The sequence below is a fragment of the Aedes aegypti genome, chromosome 3 (genome assembly GCF_002204515.2).
Source record: "Aedes aegypti strain LVP_AGWG chromosome 3, AaegL5.0 Primary Assembly, whole genome shotgun sequence".
Taxonomy (NCBI): domain Eukaryota; kingdom Metazoa; phylum Arthropoda; class Insecta; order Diptera; family Culicidae; genus Aedes; species Aedes aegypti.
Genome location: NC_035109.1, coordinates 325,440,617 through 325,460,716, shown reverse-complemented (window position 1 = coordinate 325,460,716; position 20,100 = coordinate 325,440,617). Strand labels below are relative to the sequence as shown.

Below are 20,100 nucleotides of genomic sequence, written 5' to 3'. Positions count from 1 at the left end.
TCCTAATTAGTTTCGCCGGAAAACCATGTTCAGACATTATCTGCCACATCTCATTTCTTTTCGCCGCCCTTGAAATCAATAAACAGATGGTTAGTCTGCAATTCATACTCCTGAAATTTATCTTGGACCATCAAATCTGCAAAAATCAAATTCAGCTACAGTTCAGAAGTTCCAGGAACAAAATTTCGATATTATCTTCAGATTTTACGTCAATCATCTCAATATCACGTTTTGATTGTCAGAACTTCGCTAGTACTCAGATAAACAGGATAACGTAGATAAAATTCGCTGACATAAAACTGGCGAAATTCCTCGTAGGATTCCTGAAGATACTTCAACATTTTCTTGAGGGTATCCCTGAAGAAAATATCTGAGAAACCCCTGGAAAAAAAATAGGATGACATTTTTCAAGAAGTTTCTTGGAGGAAACTAAGGCTATTTTTAAAAGAAATTCTTAGAATAATCTCTTAGAATAAAATTACCTAGAGAAAGTATTTGACGAATCTTTGGGAAACAAATGAGGTCCTGGATCCATCTCTGAAGATATTCTTAAAATTATTCATAAATGAGTTGTTGGAGAAATACTTACTGCAAAAATATCAGGTGCAACCCAGAATAATATTCTTAAAGCATTTTTACAGGAAACTTTGTAGTTGGTCACGAAGAAGTTCTTGTAAATATTCCAGGATTCATCATGGAGAATTTTTTGGACAAATCCCTTGGCGAATTCATGTAGCAATCTCTACAGGAGTTACTTCATCATTCCAATCTTTCTAGCTTCATTTGCGCTAGAAAGTCTACTCTGATTCACCCTAAAATCATCCATCGTCACTAAAGTCAAACATTCAGTCGGCCGTAAGTGACGCCAACGCTTGCCGCTCGATCTCGCACAGAATCAAAGCCGCCAAATCGACCCGTCGAAAATATGCCGCGTCGCCGTCGCTGTGTCTAAATAAATTAAGCGTGGGCCGATGTGAAGCATTTCAAGTGTGCTGCTATAAACCCACTTCCCTCTTTCTCTTTCTCTGTGAGTTGTAGGGGGCACACAGAGGTCCAGTTTATCGGAATGCTGGCAAAAAATCAATTTTTGAACATAGTTTCTTCTGCCTTGTTATACCCGTACATTAGTTTGTTTCAAAGAGCTTAAAATGTATGAAAAACAGTAATTTTGTGCTATGAAAACAATAATATTACTATTCGCAAAATCGGGCCTTCAACCCTAAATAAAGTTTCAAAACTCTTTTCATGACAAAAAATAGTACAATATTGAAATTTAGCAACTTTTGCCACTAATTCTTAAATCTAGACCATTGTGGGCACCATCGTTCTGCTTCGAACCTTCTGCTTTGAATCAGAAACCGTCTCTGAAGGCGTTGACACGTTCAATTCACTATGCTACTCTGCTAGGCATTCTCGTTTTCCGGACCCGACCGCCCCCTGGTCCTGGTTTGACCCACTTGAAATTAATCAAGTCTGAACTGACGAGCTCTCCCATGTCCCCCATCCCACCTTCTCGTCCAAAGTGACGTCATTACCCGAGCAGAAGAAATTTGCTAGGGTGTTCCGTACCAGATGATTTTCAATACTTAATACCTGACTCATCATACATAAGCAATTTTGAGATAGAAGTGAAGTTTTCAATTATCGTTACAGTCAGGTCACCCACTTTACGCCCACCGCAATTTTTCGATTGTGCTACTTTTCCCCGAATGTCGTTTCCCCGAATGTCGGTTCCCCGAACGCCAGTTCCCCGAATAACCCTTTTCCCCGAATGCCATTTACCCGAATGACCCAGTTCCCCGAAAAGTGGTACTGTTCGAATAGGAGCTCTAATAGTTTTTAGTAGCAAGATGGTGAACTAGAAAGAACGATAGGCAATCGAAAGAAGGAGGTACTTGGTCTTTCTCCACTATACACATGTTGCCAAGAATGCTGAGGACGGTAAAACTCCTAAGAACCGCCAATCAAATAAAGAAGGGTGCATATCAGATGGCCAGTATGTTCACTTCCCTGAAATGTAAAAAGTTATGAAAATTATGATCGCCAAAAACTTTTCGGGGAAGTGGGTTATTCGGGGAAACGGGATATTCGGGGAAATGGCATTCGGGGAACTGGCGTTCGGGGAAACGACATTCGGGGAACCGACATTCGGGGAAAAGTAGCACAACCCAATTTTTCAGCTGTCGTTCAATTGAATCTAGTGAAGTTGGTTAGTATGTAATAGGCTCATACTATGTCTCAGTCACAAACGAAAAATCAGCTTCATCTGATTGAAAACAGGTGAGAAATTATGGTGGGAGGAAAGTGGGTGACAGCTTCTTATAGGAGACCTGACTGTAATCACCTCAAACAGTCTTCAATAGCTTTCGAATATCTCAATGAAGTATCTTTAATAGTTTTAATCAATATCCTCTCTACATAATAATACCATATTGAGGTGTGGACTACTGATTATACTTAATTAAGAGGCCTAGGTCGTTTGGCATAAAGGACATTTGGCATAATATCCATAAGGCATGATGGTCATTTGGAATACCATTATACATTAATAATACGCCATTGTTAAAAGAATTTTCTTCCTTTTTTGTATTTCTGGTTATGCCAAATGACCGCTATGCCAAAAATGGTTTTTATAGATAGGTGTGAATTGTTCGTTCCTGCTCGGGTACCACCCCCATGTCGGCACCAGATGACACGTGATTCAAAATTAGCGCTAGAATTTCCCCTAGAATATGCCTTTTACGACCTTTGTGACTAATTCCATATTTTTGCTTCTCGCGTTTTCTTTGCAGGGCCCACCGCAGTCGGCGCAACCGTTCAAATTAACCGTAACCGAAAGCTGTGATAGGATAAAGGAGGAGTTCAACTTTCTACAGGCACAATATCACAAGTAATGGCCGGGATTTTTTTCATTTTGTGTGTTATGATTTTAATGGGTTTCGACTTGCTCCCTTTTCCATTGCTGGTGTTGGATATATACCCGGATTATCAAAGTGGATTAGGCTGGTTTGGAATGGTGAATGTTTTGTTTTAAGAATGCTGTACGAATTTTAATCAGTCAACTTTATTTTAATGTCATTTTAAACATTCTCATTAATCATTATTTGATAAATATTTTTTTTAGTAAATTTCATTAAATACAAAAATTATGTAAATTCGTATATTTTGTTAATTTTGAATACTTTGTACATTTCTCAAAAATTATTGAGTTTTCGAAGGCTCAAGCGCTTTTGGGGATAATGAAACTGGCTCCATGTCCATCATGTAACCAAATTGTATAGTATTTGACAGTACTTCTAGGCACTGGCTTTATCTTTTTATAGATACATTTTATCTAACTATTTCTTCGAACCGCACCAAGCCAGTCTATTTCCGTCCATCACCACCCAAAATTCGTCGGCATAAGACCGACAAGGTTCTGGAGTTTGGATCTCACCCCCCAACTTCCGCATTACACATCAACTCGTCAAACTTTCGCGCCATTTTCCGAAATTTCATTTCACTCCGTCAGTTGTTTCCCGTCCCGAGCCAAACCAGAAAATTTTCCGCCACCCAATTCGCCTTCAATTTTTTCCCGACCCGTCAAATTTAGTTACTGTAATTGATTTCACCGGAAAAACTTTGTTTGTCTCGAATTCGATTTTCCCACTCCTCGAACAATTCTCGCTAAGTCCAACCGGAACCCCAAGCAAGCAATGGAACCCCCCCCCCTCTCTTTCAAATTCTTCGAAATCGCGCTAACATTTCCCTTTTTTTACTTCTTCTCTTTCCCACCCGCCGCCGTGTCACAGCTTAAAAATGGAATGTGAAAAATTAGCTCAGGAAAAAACGGAAATGCAGCGGCACTATGTGATGGTAAGTTTACTTTTTTTCTTCTCGTTTTTCAGAATCGGTTTTGATTTGTTGGTAACTATTTGTTTCGAAACTCTTTCAATATGTTGCCGGGCGATTCGCGGGGGGCGAAAAAGCAAGCTGACAAACGACCCAATGAAAATCGATCGATTTTTCAATTCCGCTTCATTCGTGACTAATGACAATTAATAATGGCGGGGTGGGGGGCTTTAGTTGCAGTAAACGGAGAAAAATGGGAATGGAACAACATTTCAATTTCGCAAACGATGTTTTTATGTTGATGGTAATATACAGGGAATCGATTTAAATATACACACTTAAATTATTTTACGGATCCTGTAAAATCTCAACAGCTGAACAGTTCGGTGAAATAAATTAACGGAGTACGGTAAATTTGTACAGTATTCGGTGAAAAATCACCGGAATCCGTAAAATTTCGACGGAATTACGGTGTTTTATTTCACCGAACTGTTCAGCTGTTGAGATTACGGTGAAATTCACCGTTAGAGATTAGTGTGTACTCACAGAGTATAAGATATTACTATTCATCTGTCACGAGGATTTGCTTTCGATAAAATCAGATATGAAGATTGAATTGCACCCTAGTTTAAAATTTGCTATGTTATTTTTTATCAAAACGTTCCAAGTGTTGAACTTCCGTCAGATGAGTTTTTTTCCTATTTGCTTCTAAAGTAGCAGGCGTCAGTACCGAGTGATTTTGATGAAATCATCAGTACTTTCTTTAGAAGATGACTTTTGATCCAAAAAAAGCTTCTGTTATTTGCCATGCTATCCTTCTTAGCAAAAGTTCTCTGTTTCGATTACAAAATTCCAATCGGGTCAATTTTCATCGAAACAATGTTGCTCCCCGATATGAAGGGCCACGATTGTGTAGTAGTAAACACGATCACGGCCAGACAGCGTACAACTCTGAATTGTGTGATGGGAAAATAATTTCCCGTTTTTAATTAGCTTGTTCGCATCGAAAGCGATTTTTGATTGGTTGTATTCGGTGTGCACAGCATGTGAACTTGTTGTTCGGTGATGATAACCGGTTGACCGGTGGGTGGACGCGAAACGAAAAGGGTGACCGAGTGAATCAAGCATCGAAAATGACATTTTGAACGTGATGCGAGTGATTAAAAATGGTACGCTATGTTAAAGCTAATGGACAGATTGACGACGGTTTGTCGTCGTCGATGGAGTAACAAGATAGTGATTGAAGTTGAAACACACTCTTAATGAAACATTGGGCAGATAGTATTTTAGATAACTGTGTGAATTGAACTGCCATTTGTTTTCTTGTTCTTCCTTCCATGAGCACTATCAGAACCTCTTATATCATTATTGCACAGGTTCTTCAGCAATTTCTTGTCATATTCTTTGGGGAAAAGCTTCAGGATTTTTTCTAGTGATTTCTCCATTCTAGGAGACTTCTAGAGGAATTCTTCCAAAAATTCATCTAGAGCTTTCTTTTTCAGCTCTCCTTGGAGTTCTTCCAGAAATTCTCCAACTATTTCTCATTCTTAGAGAAGTTTATTTTGGAAAACCTCCAGCACTTCAGTGATACTGTTCCTATGCTGCACTGCTAGGCTCTCGTAATTTTCAGCAAATCATTATCGTTACGGAGAGCGATAAGTGAGAGATTTTCTCTTTTTTTTTTCTCAGGATTCAATCCCTGCATTGATAGTAATTTCCTCATAGAAATGTCAGGTCGGATTATCTGATAAATCCTTACGCTAAATCTTATTTCTTGGCAAACTTGGCTGGTGAACCAGCAGGAAAACGAAACAATGTGCCCGTGAGTGCTGATTTACTCGCATCAGTTACGCTCGTGAGTAAACAAAACTAAAGTGAATAGTGAGCGTGTTTGAAACTGTTCAGAGTCACTTACGCTTTGGGAAAAAGCTATTTCACTTTCAAGATTTCTGGTTTTCAAGGGTTTTTGACTACAAACTGGTAGTTTACTGTCGATTTAGAGTAAATCACACCTTGTTCGATTACTCGCGAGTATATTTTCGCGAACTTTTTGCTATTATGTTTGGTACCTATGTTCTCACGAGCAGGCGGATACGAACTTACTCACACCAATTATGTTCGCGAGTCTGTCATATGTGATTTGCGTTAGTTATGGAAATCGGACAAATTGTTTGCGTGAAAACTTCTGTTGCTCGAAATAAAACTAAAAACGACATTTCCCACAATTATGAAAATAGAGTTTTGAAGCAAATGGTATCAATGTAACCTAATTAATTTATTTCAATGCGATCCAACTAAATATTCTGTCATTATTCCTTTTTCAGTACTACGAGATGTCATACGGTCTAAATGTCGAAATGCACAAACAGGTATGTATTCTATTTTATTCTCAATTAAAAAAAACCAGCTATTTCCAAAAAATCGTTCGATTCGTTCGTTTGCACCAGCAGGTCTCTATCCAGATATCCCTTTTCGTCAAACAATTAATTATCCCGCTCTCATCGAAGCATGTAAATCCCGAACCGGAACGCTGCAAGCAGCTGCGAATCACATTCGTCAACTCCGTCAATTCTGTGAACCTACCTGCTCTCGCTCGCATGGATAAACCGGGAATTCCCGTTACGCAAAAGCTTCCGGGGCTGATCTGGGGATAATGGGAAACCGACTGACTTAATCTTCCCTCTGAGTTCTGATATGTAGACAAACGACTTTCCATTCCGCAGGGTTGGTTACAGGTCTTGTTTTAGAGGTTTCGTCCCTAAAAAATCTCCGAAAGTCTTAAAGGTCCTTATTTCAACTAAAATGGTCTCTTAAGTCTCTTTTTTCCTCGTTCTGGAGGTTCCAAAGAAACCCTAAAAGACGGAAATATTTCTCAGGTTCTTCAGTAATTTCAGGAATTCTTCTAGCGATTTCTACAAAGATTTTTTGTGGCATACTTTTTGAGACTCCTCCAGATATTCCTTCAATTTTTTTCTAGTGATTCCTCCTCCATAGAATAGTCTCAAGGAATTTTTTTCAGTGTTCTTTCAAGAAATGCTTAGAGGAATTTCTTTAGTATTTGCTCCAAGATATCCTTAAGCAATCCAACACTTCCACCTTTTCCAATTTTACAAGGACTTCCGTGAAAATTTTCCCAGAAACAGTTTTTTAGAAAAAGCATGACGGAGGAGAGGGAGATGGAGACTAGGAATTCCGAAAAAAATGGAAGTAATATTTGTATTCTCCCTTATTTTCATAGTTGTTACTACAGGAGATCATCCAAAGATCCCTAAAATTGTTCTTCCAAGATCTTTGCCAGGTATTTTCATATGGATTCCTTAAAAAAATCATCCACATCTACCCAAAGAATGGCTACAACAATTTCTACAGGGTTTATCCGAGAAAATATTCTACTCTTACAGGAATTCCTCAATAAAATCGATCTGCGATTCCTCATGAAGTTCCCCCAGAACTTTTTCTCTAGGGATTTCTCCAACATTTCATCCAAGTAATATCTAGAAGAACTACAGTTCTTGAAAACAATTTCTCGAATGTTTCCTCAAGTTAAATATTCATGGTTTCTTCAAAAGTTCTTTTTAGGTTTTGTAGCTAATAGAACAATACTTATGCCAATATTTCTTCCGATCATTCCTTTGTAAATTACTTCATATATTCCATCCAATGATTTTCAAGCTATTCCCGTAATTCCTATTCCAAGCATCTTATCTTCGAAATCCTTGAAAACTTCCTCAAAACAGCCCAGGTAACAGATAACTTTGTGAGAGTTTATCTATGATTTCCTTCTGAAGTACTTCCAGAATTTTTGTAAAAAATTCCTCATTCTGAAAAATATCCTTAACATTTTACTTAAGACTCCCTGGAAAAAAAAAACAGGGAAAAATTCTGGAAGACATACTTTGAAATTTTCTCAGAGAATTTCTGGGATAATTGATGAAGAAATTTTAGGAGAAATTTCTAGAGTACTTCTTGCAGGTATATTTTGAGAAGATCCTAGTTGAAATCCAGATGATTTCCTAACTCCAATTTTGCCGGAAATTCTATAAAATTAGCTAGAATCTTGATGGAAGTCTTGAGAAATTGATCGTAGAATCATTGAATAAATTACAAGAGGAGTTAGAACATTCTCGAACATCTGATTTCGTTCTAAAATACTTCCAAGATTTTTGGAAAAAAAATGTGCAAAATATCCTTAACATTTTTCTATAGACTCCCTGAAAAAAGGGGAAATTTTGTCGAAGACATCCTTTAAAACTTTCTTAAAGAATTTCTGGGATATTTCATGAAGGAATTTTAGGAGGAATCTCTGGAGTAATTTCTGAAAGTATTAGAGAAGTTGCTAGTTGTAATCCTGAAAAATTCTGAACGACAATTTTGTCGGAAATTCTATATAATTAGCGAGAATCTTGGAGAATAAATTACTGGAGGACTTAGAACTTTCTTCAAAATGTGATTTCCTTCTGAAATACTTTCAGAATTTTTTGAAATTATTTCTACAAATTATTTTTGACATATATTGTTAACATTTTTCTAAAGACTCCCTGGAAAAATTTGTGGAGAAATTCTTTAAGACATCCTTTGAAATTTTTTCAAAGAATTCCTGAGATAATTTATGAAGGAATTTTAGGAAGAATCTCTGGAGTAATTCCTGAAGATATTCTTTGAAAAGTCCCTAGTTGGAATCCTAAAGAATTCTGAACGTCAATTTTGTCGGAAATTCTATAAAATTAGCCAGAAACTTGAAGAAAGTCTTGAGAAGACGATCGTAGAATCATTGGATACATTACTGGAGGACTTAAAACTTTCTTTAAATTATGATTTCCTTCTGAAAAAATTTTAGGATTTTCGGAAAATAAAATACTTATTATTTCTAAAAAATATTCATAACCTTTTTCTAAAGACTCCCTGTAAAAAATATGGGATAAATTCTTTGAAACTTTTTCAAATAATTTCTGGGATAATTCATTAAGGAATCGTAGGAGGAATCTCTGGAGTAATACCTAAAGGTGATTTTTTAGAAGTCCCTAGTTGGAATCCTAAAGAATCCTGAACGTCAATTATTGTCAGAAATTCTATGAGAAAACGATGGTAGAATCATTGGAGGACTTTCTTGAACATTTTCTGAAACAATCTGTGGAGAAATTCCTGGTGGAATCTTTCATGTAATTTCTGTGGTTATCGCTAGAAAAATCCAGTTTAAATTCTTGAAGTTATCCAGAACGAGACTTTCCACTTAATGATGAACTCCTGGAAAAAAACTTTGCAGTATTATCTACAGGTCTCTAAAGTTCCTACGTTCAAGACACTTATTCGCTACCATCCCTGCATTCGCCTCGGTCGACTACTTCTTCTAGAAGCGGAAGAAGAATGGCGCACCATTTCCGCTTCAGCGAACATATTCACTACCATTCATAGTGTGTATTATCATCATCTAGAGCCGCTGCCTTTCCGTTGTTATACCAATTGTTTCAGCAGCTCTTCGAGCGATTATGCTTTGCCAGTAGTGTGTGGCTCCAGTCGCTTTCAACACCTTTGTTTCTACGGAGCTAGTTGAAACCGACACACAGAGGTCCAGTTTTCTAGTAAACTGGCAAACAGACAAATTTCAAGCATCGTTTTAATTGAATAAAGGTTAATCTTTCATCGACAATACCATATACTTAAAGAATCCATACGGAAATTTCAAAACAAAATTGTTTTTCTTCATATTATTTTCCTAAAAACCCTTTTTTTTCATTAAACTCAAACATTTCATCTTAACTCGTGCAAATTTTATTATCGGCATAAGTTTTTCTGTTCAGTGACTGATTTTTACATACATTCAGCATTCTCATATGCAAATTCATTTTTACTTTAAATGTAGGTTTGTCAAATAATACACCCTCTCTACATAACTCGATATTGAAGGGAGCAGTGAGTTAGGGCGGTATCAAGTGAAAGACACAAAACCAGTGCAAATGCGATCCAAGGGACCATCGAACTTGCAATGAAATCCACCTTTCACTATGGCTCTCTAATTCAAATATCGAGTAAGGAAGAGTTGACTGTACATCATTCTATAGGAATCAATTTACTCGTATAGAATGCACGGAAAGGCTATATAGCTACATAAGCACTTGGCACGACTTTCTCAGACTTTCTGCGTTCAGAAATACGATGCCAAAAAATTTTGTGTGAAGAAAAAAGAAAATTTTCCATCTAGCCTCGAACATGGGACCTCTGCATGTAAAATCGGACACCTTACCACACCACCAGCAAGTGATATATGGTGGGAGTGAGTATACTTACTAATATGAATGCACAGCGACACTTGCTTTGTTAGTTTTCAAGATCTATCATCAGCGAGTCCAAGCTTGGATGACAAAAGTCTTAGAAATCCATTAGAGAAAAATTCTCTTACCTACGTTTGTCTAAACATTGGTTTAAGTTAATAGCCTCTAAATGCATATTTGTCTTTAAATTCTGTTAAAATAAATAAAAAAAGTAGGGTCTACAACCCTAAAACAACTCTTGTCACAATCAAACCTCCTAAAATATTAGGAATGCGTAATCATTGACATGATTTCCTTAATCTGGACCACAGTGCGACACCGAAGCGCATCAAGACCGTTGAGGTGAAGCCGCACTCTCCGATCGGAATTATAACATAATAATCATTATGTTAAATCGCATTAAACTAACATAATAGGCTATTTTCAGAGTAGCATCCCATTTGTGTACCTGACGTGACTTGCAGGCGTGGTGGAGGTATTGGGGCAGGCAGTCCCTCTTACTATCAGTAGAGAATAGCAAGCAGTTCCTCTCCATTTACCTACCAGCTAATGTGTAGAATAGATCAGACTGGTTTTGCCTGTGAGGTGGGAGGAGAGCGTCGCTACCGCCTCAAATAGACATACCAATCAATAGAGAGACAGAGAGACTATTGACTATAATGGGTATTTCAGATTGGAGTTCGGAGGAAGACTTGGAAGTGCAAGTGCTAAGGAAGCTCTTTCAATTGCCGGCTGCACATCATATGTATGCGCGATGTGTGGAGCTAGATGGAAGTAGACTGCCGCTTATCGAGGAAGAGCACTTGTTGGTAGAGTGGCAATGTTCATCAGCAATTGATGCGAAGACCTGCTCCAATAGGTATTCCAAGATTGCTGCAATGTGGAACGCGACAGTTGGAATCGTATGAATTTATTGCCGTTCTTTAGAGAGCTTAATTAATCTGGAAGGTCGTTGACATTTTCTCAGATACCTTTTGTCCTCCAATCTTTTACTTAGTGAATCTATAACAAGGATAATATTAGGAGTCACACGTTAGAAATTACAAATTTTTTTGAGTGAAATTTATTGAGAAAAATTGTAGCTCTTCACATTTATAGTCTGTTATCTTTTTTGAAATAATTCAAATCAACTACAGTTAAGGGTTGTAATAAGGACATAATGTTTGATCAAAATCTTTTAGTAGTGATTTGTAAAAAAAAAACAGTGTTATCATTTGTTTCTCTCCCTTCGTCGCAGTAATTGTATTCAAGTCACACATTCCTCTGTAGTAGAATTTCACGATGATTCAACAGAAATGACGTATCAAACGAAGTTGACATCGATGAACTTTTGATAGAAAATTAGAAATGAAAAATATACTGGTGAGCTCGTTTCATGCTATTTTTGTTTGATTTCTTCGCGACACTTCCTAAAGAAAAACATATATGAAATCCCAGAGTTGTCTCTATGTCAGTAACACTTTGAAATGTTTCACCGAAATGTTCCATTGAGCACTACGACATAACGTTTGAAGCACTACAACAGTTTACTTCAGTGATAGAACACTACAACAGCTATCTAGCGGAATTTCGAGAATTGTCGGTAACATCAGTCTCTCTAACTCGTAGAATACTCTGTAAGGTTTAAAATGTTTCACAGCAGATGATAATTTTATAGAAGAACCTTACAACAGCAGCTGTAGCAAAAGATGATAAACAGGTTCTCATAATGTGTTTTGGATCATCATTGTTACAGAGAGCGATAAGTGAGAGAAACTCTCAATGCTCTCCGAGTTCAATCTCTGCGTAATGCCAATAAGAAGAAGAAGAACTATGACGAAAAATACTTTTGAAAGAACTTCAACCTTGACCTGTAGGGACCACAATGTAAACTAATACTTCTTAAGCCGACAATAGCAATTCGAATGAACAGTTTCTAACCAAAAAAGATTAAGCAGTGTAATATAGCCATCCGTATCCAAAACTGGTTCTACCACGTTCACGGAACCTGAAATCGTGTTAGCAGCGTTTCAAATGACCGACCAGTGTTTCAACTTCGCGGCTTATTTTAGCCATATCACCAACGGCAACTCACTTAACACTCCGGCTATAGGTGAACCAAACGGACCAGCAAGAGGGTAATTTAATATTTCTCTGATTCAATCGCATATTAATCTAATTAGTTTCGGAGCTCTAGGCGAGATGCCGAGGCGGTGGCTTCAGTGGAGCCCGGCGAGCTAGTTGAGTTGTACATCGCAATTGCAAACAAGGCGTAACATAATAGGAAACAAGATCCCGATTGCTGCCCGGCGGCTGTTTTAAATGTGATACTTTTTTCCCCCAACTAGGAGACCCGAACAGTGAGTTATAACAACATGGTAGTTTTTTCACCACAATATTCCTAATGAATGCAGGCTGTGCATAAGATGCTCTATAGACGAAAAAAAAACAATATTATCTCAATTATATCAAAATAATATGCAAAAAAATAATATTGGTTAAAATCTTGCTTTCACAAAATAAAAAGTTCGAGAACATGCTGCGAATTGGGAAGAATAATGTGTTATATAATTTGCAATCGTAGTGTTCTCATCTTGTCATTAACTGTTGTAGTGTTCTCAACATGCTGTTGTGCTGACAGACAGACAACTTTGAATTATTATATACATGATGATAACATATTTTGTTATAGTCTTGTCCATTTTAACATATTATGTAAGAAAAAATCTTGCTAAGTCAATAACAAAATCTGTTGTGTATCTATTGTAATTCGCTGTTCAGGCAAGCAGTCGACTCTGCACCGACCAAGTTAGATAATAGGTTCGGCTGTCAATGAATTGAGCATGGTACAAGTCCGCGGTTCAATTGCCACCCCGCTGATAGGGGGTAATTCATTTTTCCAAATGGTGCCCAGACACGGAATGAAAAATGTTTTAATTAGAGTACAACACCAGCGATGGAGCTTTCAACGCCGGTTCACACTTTCGATGCGATTCCAACTGATGTGTGTTACATTTGCAGCTGCTGCTGCCGAGTGCCGAGTGTATCAAGCCAATTACCGTTCCCGCAAGAAGATAAATGGCGAAATAATCTGTTTCACATGCAATTTAATGCTACTCCCCGGAGGAGGCCTCACCGCAGCAACATAACTTAGTAGTTGGTGGCGGTGTGCCGAAGCATGGCATGGGGAGAGAGTGCATCAATCAGACGAACCGCATGCGAAAGTTTCTCGACGACGACTCCTCCCAAGTCCCAACAAGCGCTGGAACTGCCCAAGAACCTTCTTCCAAAGGTGCAACAATGTTTCCCAGCAGTCGCACAATTACCCTCTTCCGTGGGTATAGGTGCGAGTAGAAATACCGTGAAACGGGGTGACTGATAGTTTTTTGTTTTGTTCTAATAAATCTTCTCTACACTTCCATTCTGCCATCATTATAACAAGCTTTTTCTTACGTCTGATACATAGGCAGTCTGCTAACCAAAAGCAAGCCTCTCTGCCATAAAATTACTTTACCCCTACATCTTCTCGCATAAACTGGCGTAGATGCAGCGGTATATCCAATCTACTGTGGGCCAGTTTTATATGCATCAATTCCTCCTCCTTTCCCTCATTGGTCTGCATTCTGACGTGGTAGTCGCTATTGTTGCCTTATAATAGAAGATCACCAGCACTTATACACTGAGGGTGTCTGTTGATCCTAAGCAGTCATCTGGTCCTCGTGTAAGTGTAGCTGATCTGGCGATACTGGAGTAGCAACCACGAGCGACCAAACAAGCTCAAAAACTATTCCAACTTGCAAAAATGCCATTCACTAAGAGATTCGAGACCAATTTCAAGTACCACTATACTACTACTGAGAACTACGCACTCTTCAAAATTCATCGAATAGTGATCGTAGAACAGCTTGTTTGTAAATGTTTTACAAATGCTTAATTCTCCATTGTGTTTTAAAAACATTTCTTGAGCAATTCATTAAGGTATCCTTTGAGAAATTAGTAGTTAAATTAATGAAAATGTCCTATATTCAACTCTCAGAGAAAATCCTAGAGAAATCTTTGAATTAATTTTCGAAGGACTAAGAAAAAATATGGAAGAAATCCTGCACAAGTTCCTGGGTAATTTCTGGGGTTATCCTAGGGACACTATCAAATCCACACCATTCTACGGTACGATCAAAAGACAGAAGGACCCGGAGGGGAGCTGTGAGATGTTAATAATTAGCTTAACCAGCTACCCCGACACTGTTGGCATCACATGGTTTCCGAACCAGTGAACTCTGGTTCGCTCGCTTGCTCATCAACTATGCTTATCGTCGTCGTCGTCTTCGTCTCGGTTGCGACTTGAACGATGAAGTGCGCGTTCCGGTTGAGGAGTTTCTTGGTCGAGGGGGGTGAGGGAGAACCGGGGCACCACTTAATGGCTGAGTCATGACTTCAACCGTGCGTGAATTTGCCGGTCTCGGTTGGGTACCGGATCGCATCGACTGTGTTTATCGCGCTCGATTGTACTCCAGGGGAGGGCGTTACACTCGCCCCTCGTAATATCTCTTCCCTATCCACCGGGTGAGAGCTCTTTGCAGTCTTGTGGAGTTGGAATCGTCTTGCTTTTGGGTTTTGCGTCTGTCGGGAAAGGGGGAGAGTTGAGGAAGTGGATGTGAATAATTCATGACCAACCAACCTGGAGGGAAATCAACCGAGTGGAACGAGCGGATTCCGGGTGCCGGGATGAAGCATGACGGAAAATTAGTATCTCCCAAAGACATTTCTTTGGGGGGTGGTGTGCTGAAGGAGATTAATTTTAATTAACATCTTAATTCGGATGATTTTTTTCTCGGGGAATTTTGGTGTCATAATGAATAGAGCATTTGATAAACTAATGTGATAAGCTAGAATGAATCTAATGCAGATTTCTTTACTATTTTTAAAGCTGAGAATACTGCTTTCATATCAAATCTTCCAATGCATTAGCTGTCCTACTAAAATATCCTAGAAATGTGGGAAAAGCCCAGGAATTTCACATGACCGGGAAAAATACGGGAGACGCCCGAAAAATTCTAGAACAAACCGGAACAATATTTGTTTTAATCTCAAGAATAAGGCATGTTTCAGTGTAAAGCACTTATCATAGGCTTATCAGCCCGGACAAAAGATGGAAATACATTTGTCCCATCCCAGAAAGGTCAGAATCATTAACCCTCTAATACCCACATTTTTATTTTCGATCTAAATATTATTTTTTGTTATCTAAAATCGTTCTAAACATGTTTTAGATTTATTTTTATTTGCAAATTTGTGAATTTTGGTTTTTGATTTTTATAATTTTTATTTTTGAACATCCCTATCCTTTTTCATTTTTTCTTGAAGCTTCACCTGATTACTGTTTTTTGGCAATAATAAAAATTGAGTTTCTTACGATACTTTTGAAAATATAGAATTTTTGTTTTTTTTTTTCTGGGGTATATTTTATTTTCCGTGTAGGTAACTAGAGGAAAAACAGTCTTGAAATTATTTTAATACCATCAGGCTCTTCTTCTGTGATAGGTTAATTGTAGAAAAAAAATATTAAAGATGCAATGTTTTATATTACACGTTAAATTTGTAGGTTATATAATTTTTTTGCAGGCATTTGTAGGTTATATATAGGGACAATGGAAACTCGCGGCAAAATTCCTTAATAAAACCAAAATTTCGCGGCTTTGTCGCGGTCTCATACTTTTGGTCAAAATTCACACTAAAAAGCATGTTTTCATAGAAAATATATTTTAAATGTGTAAACTAAGCATAGTTTTAGTAATTATTATTTTTATTTTACAGATTAAGATAATAAGTTTAATACTTGATTTCAAATTGAATCCAAACAAGCAAATTTGAAGAAGTCCAATTTAAAACTAAGTGGTACAAAAATTATTGGTTCAACTTAGACTTCAAAATAAATTAACCATTTTCAAAGGAAAAAAAAACTGAAATTTACTGCGATTTTCATATGAATTAACTATATTTAGCAAATTTCGCGGGATTTCCTGAATTTTGCGCCGAAGTCCAAATTTTCATTGTCCCTAGTTATATAAAAATACAATTTTTCAAACATTTTTCAAAAATACAAAAAAGTTTTATAAGTCATAAAAAAACTTCCCTCATATGCATGTTATGAGCCAAGGTATAAGTCAACAATAAAATCATTTTGATTTTCGAGCTACGAAAAAATACACAATATTGCAAAGTGTACCCCGTCTAAAGGCGGGGTTGGGTATTAGAGGGTTAAAGTGGCATTAATATTCTTAGTTACGCCACCCCCGACAATTTCAAATATCCTCTGAAAAGCTTGATACGATCGTTCCAGTTTCTTCCGTACGATTCAAAAATATTCGTGAGGAAGAAACTCCTTTCCGTCGTATTACAGATCTGTTGCAAATATTAATGCTGTCTAGAAAAAATGAGTGTTCGGCCATTTGACCGAATGTCGTTTGGCCGAACGCCATGTGGCTGAGTTACAAAAAACAATCTTAATTGCTACAAAGCTGATGTGTAGGACTCAGAGGAGGAGCCCAATTATTGTGATGGGACGTCATGTTGGTTGAGAAGACTCTAAGCTGCTGATTGGTTCGTCTCTGGGCTACCAATGGTGTGCTGAAGTTCAAAGTGATTTTCAATGATTTCATCTAAAATTTTTCGTTCTTTCAAACATAGGCTATCTTACGGATTCTACTGGTTTCATTACTTTATTTATTACTTATTCATTAATTCGAAATTTTACCTTCTTGAAATAATCGACTGTTCATTGTAATTACACTGATAAAACGAATATTTGCATTACAATTGCTTATATTTTCATAAGCTTTTTCCTTCTTTTGACCAAAGGCTGTTCCTTCAAGAGAAAAATATTTCTCATAATTATTGAAATTAAAGCTTATAATACGTTCATAAAGCGTTTTATTCACAACACCACAAGGGTTTATGGGGATGTCATTCTCTTCCAAAATTAAGATTGCGATGTGTACACTCACGTCAAAGAAGCTCACTGTTTCTCCATTATGAAAATAATAAGCCAAAAATTCGTGTTCACAAAAGGTCCATGTTAGTTTGATTGCTAGATCTATAAAATAATTTACTATGTACGATTATTGGGTTCGATCCTGCAGAAGGAGTAATAAATCGTAAACCGTTTCAGTCACTGTCAAAAGTTGATTACAAACGCAAAGAAAAAAACCTGTACTGGCAGATGTTGCCGCTATTAGAGAAGTTGGCCAACATTTAGGAGGTCCTTCTTTTAGCGCTGGCTGTTTCTTGAACTGGCACTGAAGAGTCAATTATTTATATGTCTATGATGATTTATTCGAATTTAAGAGTAAGCTGTTCTTTAAAATTCAACTTTGAAATTCTTTGAAAAATGCATGATTACAGGAATGCACTATAGTTTTCATTTTCGGCCAAATGGCGTTCGGTCAAATGACCCAAAACCAGAAAAATGATAGAAGTTCTACCATTTTCTAGGTTTTTTTTTTTGAGAACTATCTGAGTTTGAGTAGACTAGACTAGAAATTCCTTACTTCTAGTAATCTACAAGGTTGGAGATACTGATACTGATTTTGGTGAAGCCTTACTAGCTTGACTAGTCCTTGATATATGACAATGTCCTTAGAAATCTCTGACAAGATCTTGTATGATTTCCTGTAGGTTTACAGTGAATTCTTCCAGCCCAACCATTCTCAGCGATTTCTCGTGATTTTTTTTTATGAAATAATGAAGAGATCTTTAATGGACAAATAGTTGCATAGGTTTTTCAGATATTCTTAGGCAGAGTTTTGAGTAGTGCTTGGCAAAATCTTTGATGGATTCTAGAAAAGATGCGCTTTTTGGATTAATGTCATTTTTTTTGGAAAGCTGAATAAGAGAACAATTAAATGATTCTTGGCGAGATATCGTTTATAGCACAAATATTTGAAGGTCTGAAAGTTAAAAATGATTTTTAACAACATTACTGGATTGATGTATTTGAAAATTCTAGACTTGGTATAAAGTAACTTAAGATTTGGACCAAGATTTGAGCTGTCCCAAAACTGATTTGACATCGCTGCTATTTTTTAATTAATTTGGTTTCCTTTCAGCAATTCCTTCGGAGAATACTCCAGGAGTTCATACAGAGACATCTACAGGAATTATCAGTCTATTTTCCGGAGAATCCTTTAGGAATTCCTGCAGGAATTCGTACATGGATTCCAATACGAATTTCTACGAGAATACATCAGGAGATTCCTCAACAAAGTCTTTCTACAGAATTTATATCAAAGTTCCTTCGATGTGCCTAACAGGATTTCCACCAGGAATTCTTCCTTGGATGTCCTCCAGGATTTTCTCCAGGATATTCTTTAGGTCGATTTCCAACAGCAATTTGTTCGAGGATATCGTCCAGGAATTGCTCCGGAAATTTCATTTAAAAATTTCCTTCAGAGATATCACCAAAGACTTCCTCCGGGCATTCTTTCCAAGAATTCCTCAAGGGGATTCCGGAAGCAATTCCTCCGGGGATTTTGTCCAGGACTTTCTCTGGGGATTTTATTCAGGAATTTAATTGAGAAATTCTTCCTGGTATTTTCTCCAGAAATCCCTCAAGAGCTTTTTCAGAGAATTTATCCGAAGACTTCCTTCAGGAATACTTCGGACAATTTCTTCGTAGTTTCTCCAGGATTAGTTTTGCAGTTTCTCCAGGAATTCCTTAAAAATTCCCCTATGAATTCCTCCGGATTTCCCTCAGGAATTATTTCAGAATTCTTTCCGAGAATTCCTTCGGAGCTTCTTCGAAAATTTCTCCATAATTCGTCTGAGAATTCTGTAGTAGCTACTACAGAAATTTCTTTTGAGCTCTACCGGGAAATCTTAAGGTTTTTTTTTCCTTGTATTCTCAAGGAATTCTTTCGGTGTTCCTTCGGAAGTTCCTCCATAAATTTCTTGGAGCTTCTTCAGGAATTCTTTTGGAGGTCCTCCAGGATATACTCCAGAGTTCCTCCGGAATTTCCACCATAGTTCCTTTATCCATTTCTTCGAAGTATCTTTGAAAATTATTCCGTAGTTCCTACAGCAATTGCTTCGGAGTCCCTGCAGGAATTCCTTCGAAAACCCTCCAAAAATTTCAAAAGCATTTTCTCCAAGCATAGTATTTCCTCTGGGGATTTTTTTCCATTAAATTCTCCGGAGTTTTCCCCAAGAACTCCTCCGGAGATTTTCTCCAAGAACTCTTCGAGGATTTCCTCTGGAGATTTTTTCCAAAAATTCTTCCAGCGATTTCCACCCAGATTCTCTCCTAGAATTCCTGTGTGGATTTCGTTCACAAATTCTTTCGTGGATTTCCTCCGGGTAGTTCATTGGGAAATTCTTCCAGAAATTCTTTCGGGGATGTTTTCTGAGAATTTTCGCCAGGAATTTTTCAGGGTAATTCCAATAGCAATCCCTCCGGGGATTTCGTCCAGGAATTCCTCCGGAGATTTCAAGGATTTCTCCAGAGATTTCAACGATTTCTCCGGAGATATCCCCAAGAATTTCTCAGGGAACTTCCAACAGCAATTCTTTCGAGGATTTCGTCCAGGGATTCCTCCGGGAATTTCATTAGGCAATTCCTTTGACATTTCCTCCAGGAATTTCTCCGGGGATATCTTCCAGGAATTCCCCCAGGGATTTCCTCCGAGAATTTCAAGGATTCCTTTGTCCAGGAATTCCTTCGGAAATTTCATTAAGAAATTCCTTTGACATTTCCTCCAAGAACTTTTCCGGGCATATTCTCCAGGAATTCCAGTAGCAATACATCCTGGGATTTCGTTCAGGACTCCGCCTGGAATTCATTCGAGTTCCTTAGGAGCTCCACCGTAAATTCCTCAGCAGTACCTTCCAAAATTCATCCGAAGTTTCTCCCGAAATTTTTCCGGAGATTCTTCAAGAATTTCACCGTACTTCCTTCAGGAACTTCCCTGCGAGTTGCTCCAATAATCTCGCCGACAGTTCCACCAGGAATTCTACCGGAGTTCATCGA

General features: G+C 37.7%; 1 protein-coding gene across 3 annotated transcripts in view; it reads left to right on the top strand.

Annotated features, from left to right (window-relative positions):
• The window catches only part of LOC5565805 (protein groucho), a 115,666-nt gene that overhangs the window by 60,092 nt on the left and 35,474 nt on the right, over window positions 1-20,100 (top strand). For all 3 annotated transcript variants that reach the window (XM_021853799.1, XM_021853800.1, XM_021853801.1), the window contains 3 exons: window positions 2,793-2,890; window positions 3,792-3,855; window positions 6,156-6,200. In XM_021853799.1, coding sequence (XP_021709491.1) covers window positions 2,793-2,890; window positions 3,792-3,855; window positions 6,156-6,200 — 207 coding nt within the window. The remainder of the gene's footprint in view (window positions 1-2,792; window positions 2,891-3,791; window positions 3,856-6,155; window positions 6,201-20,100) is intronic.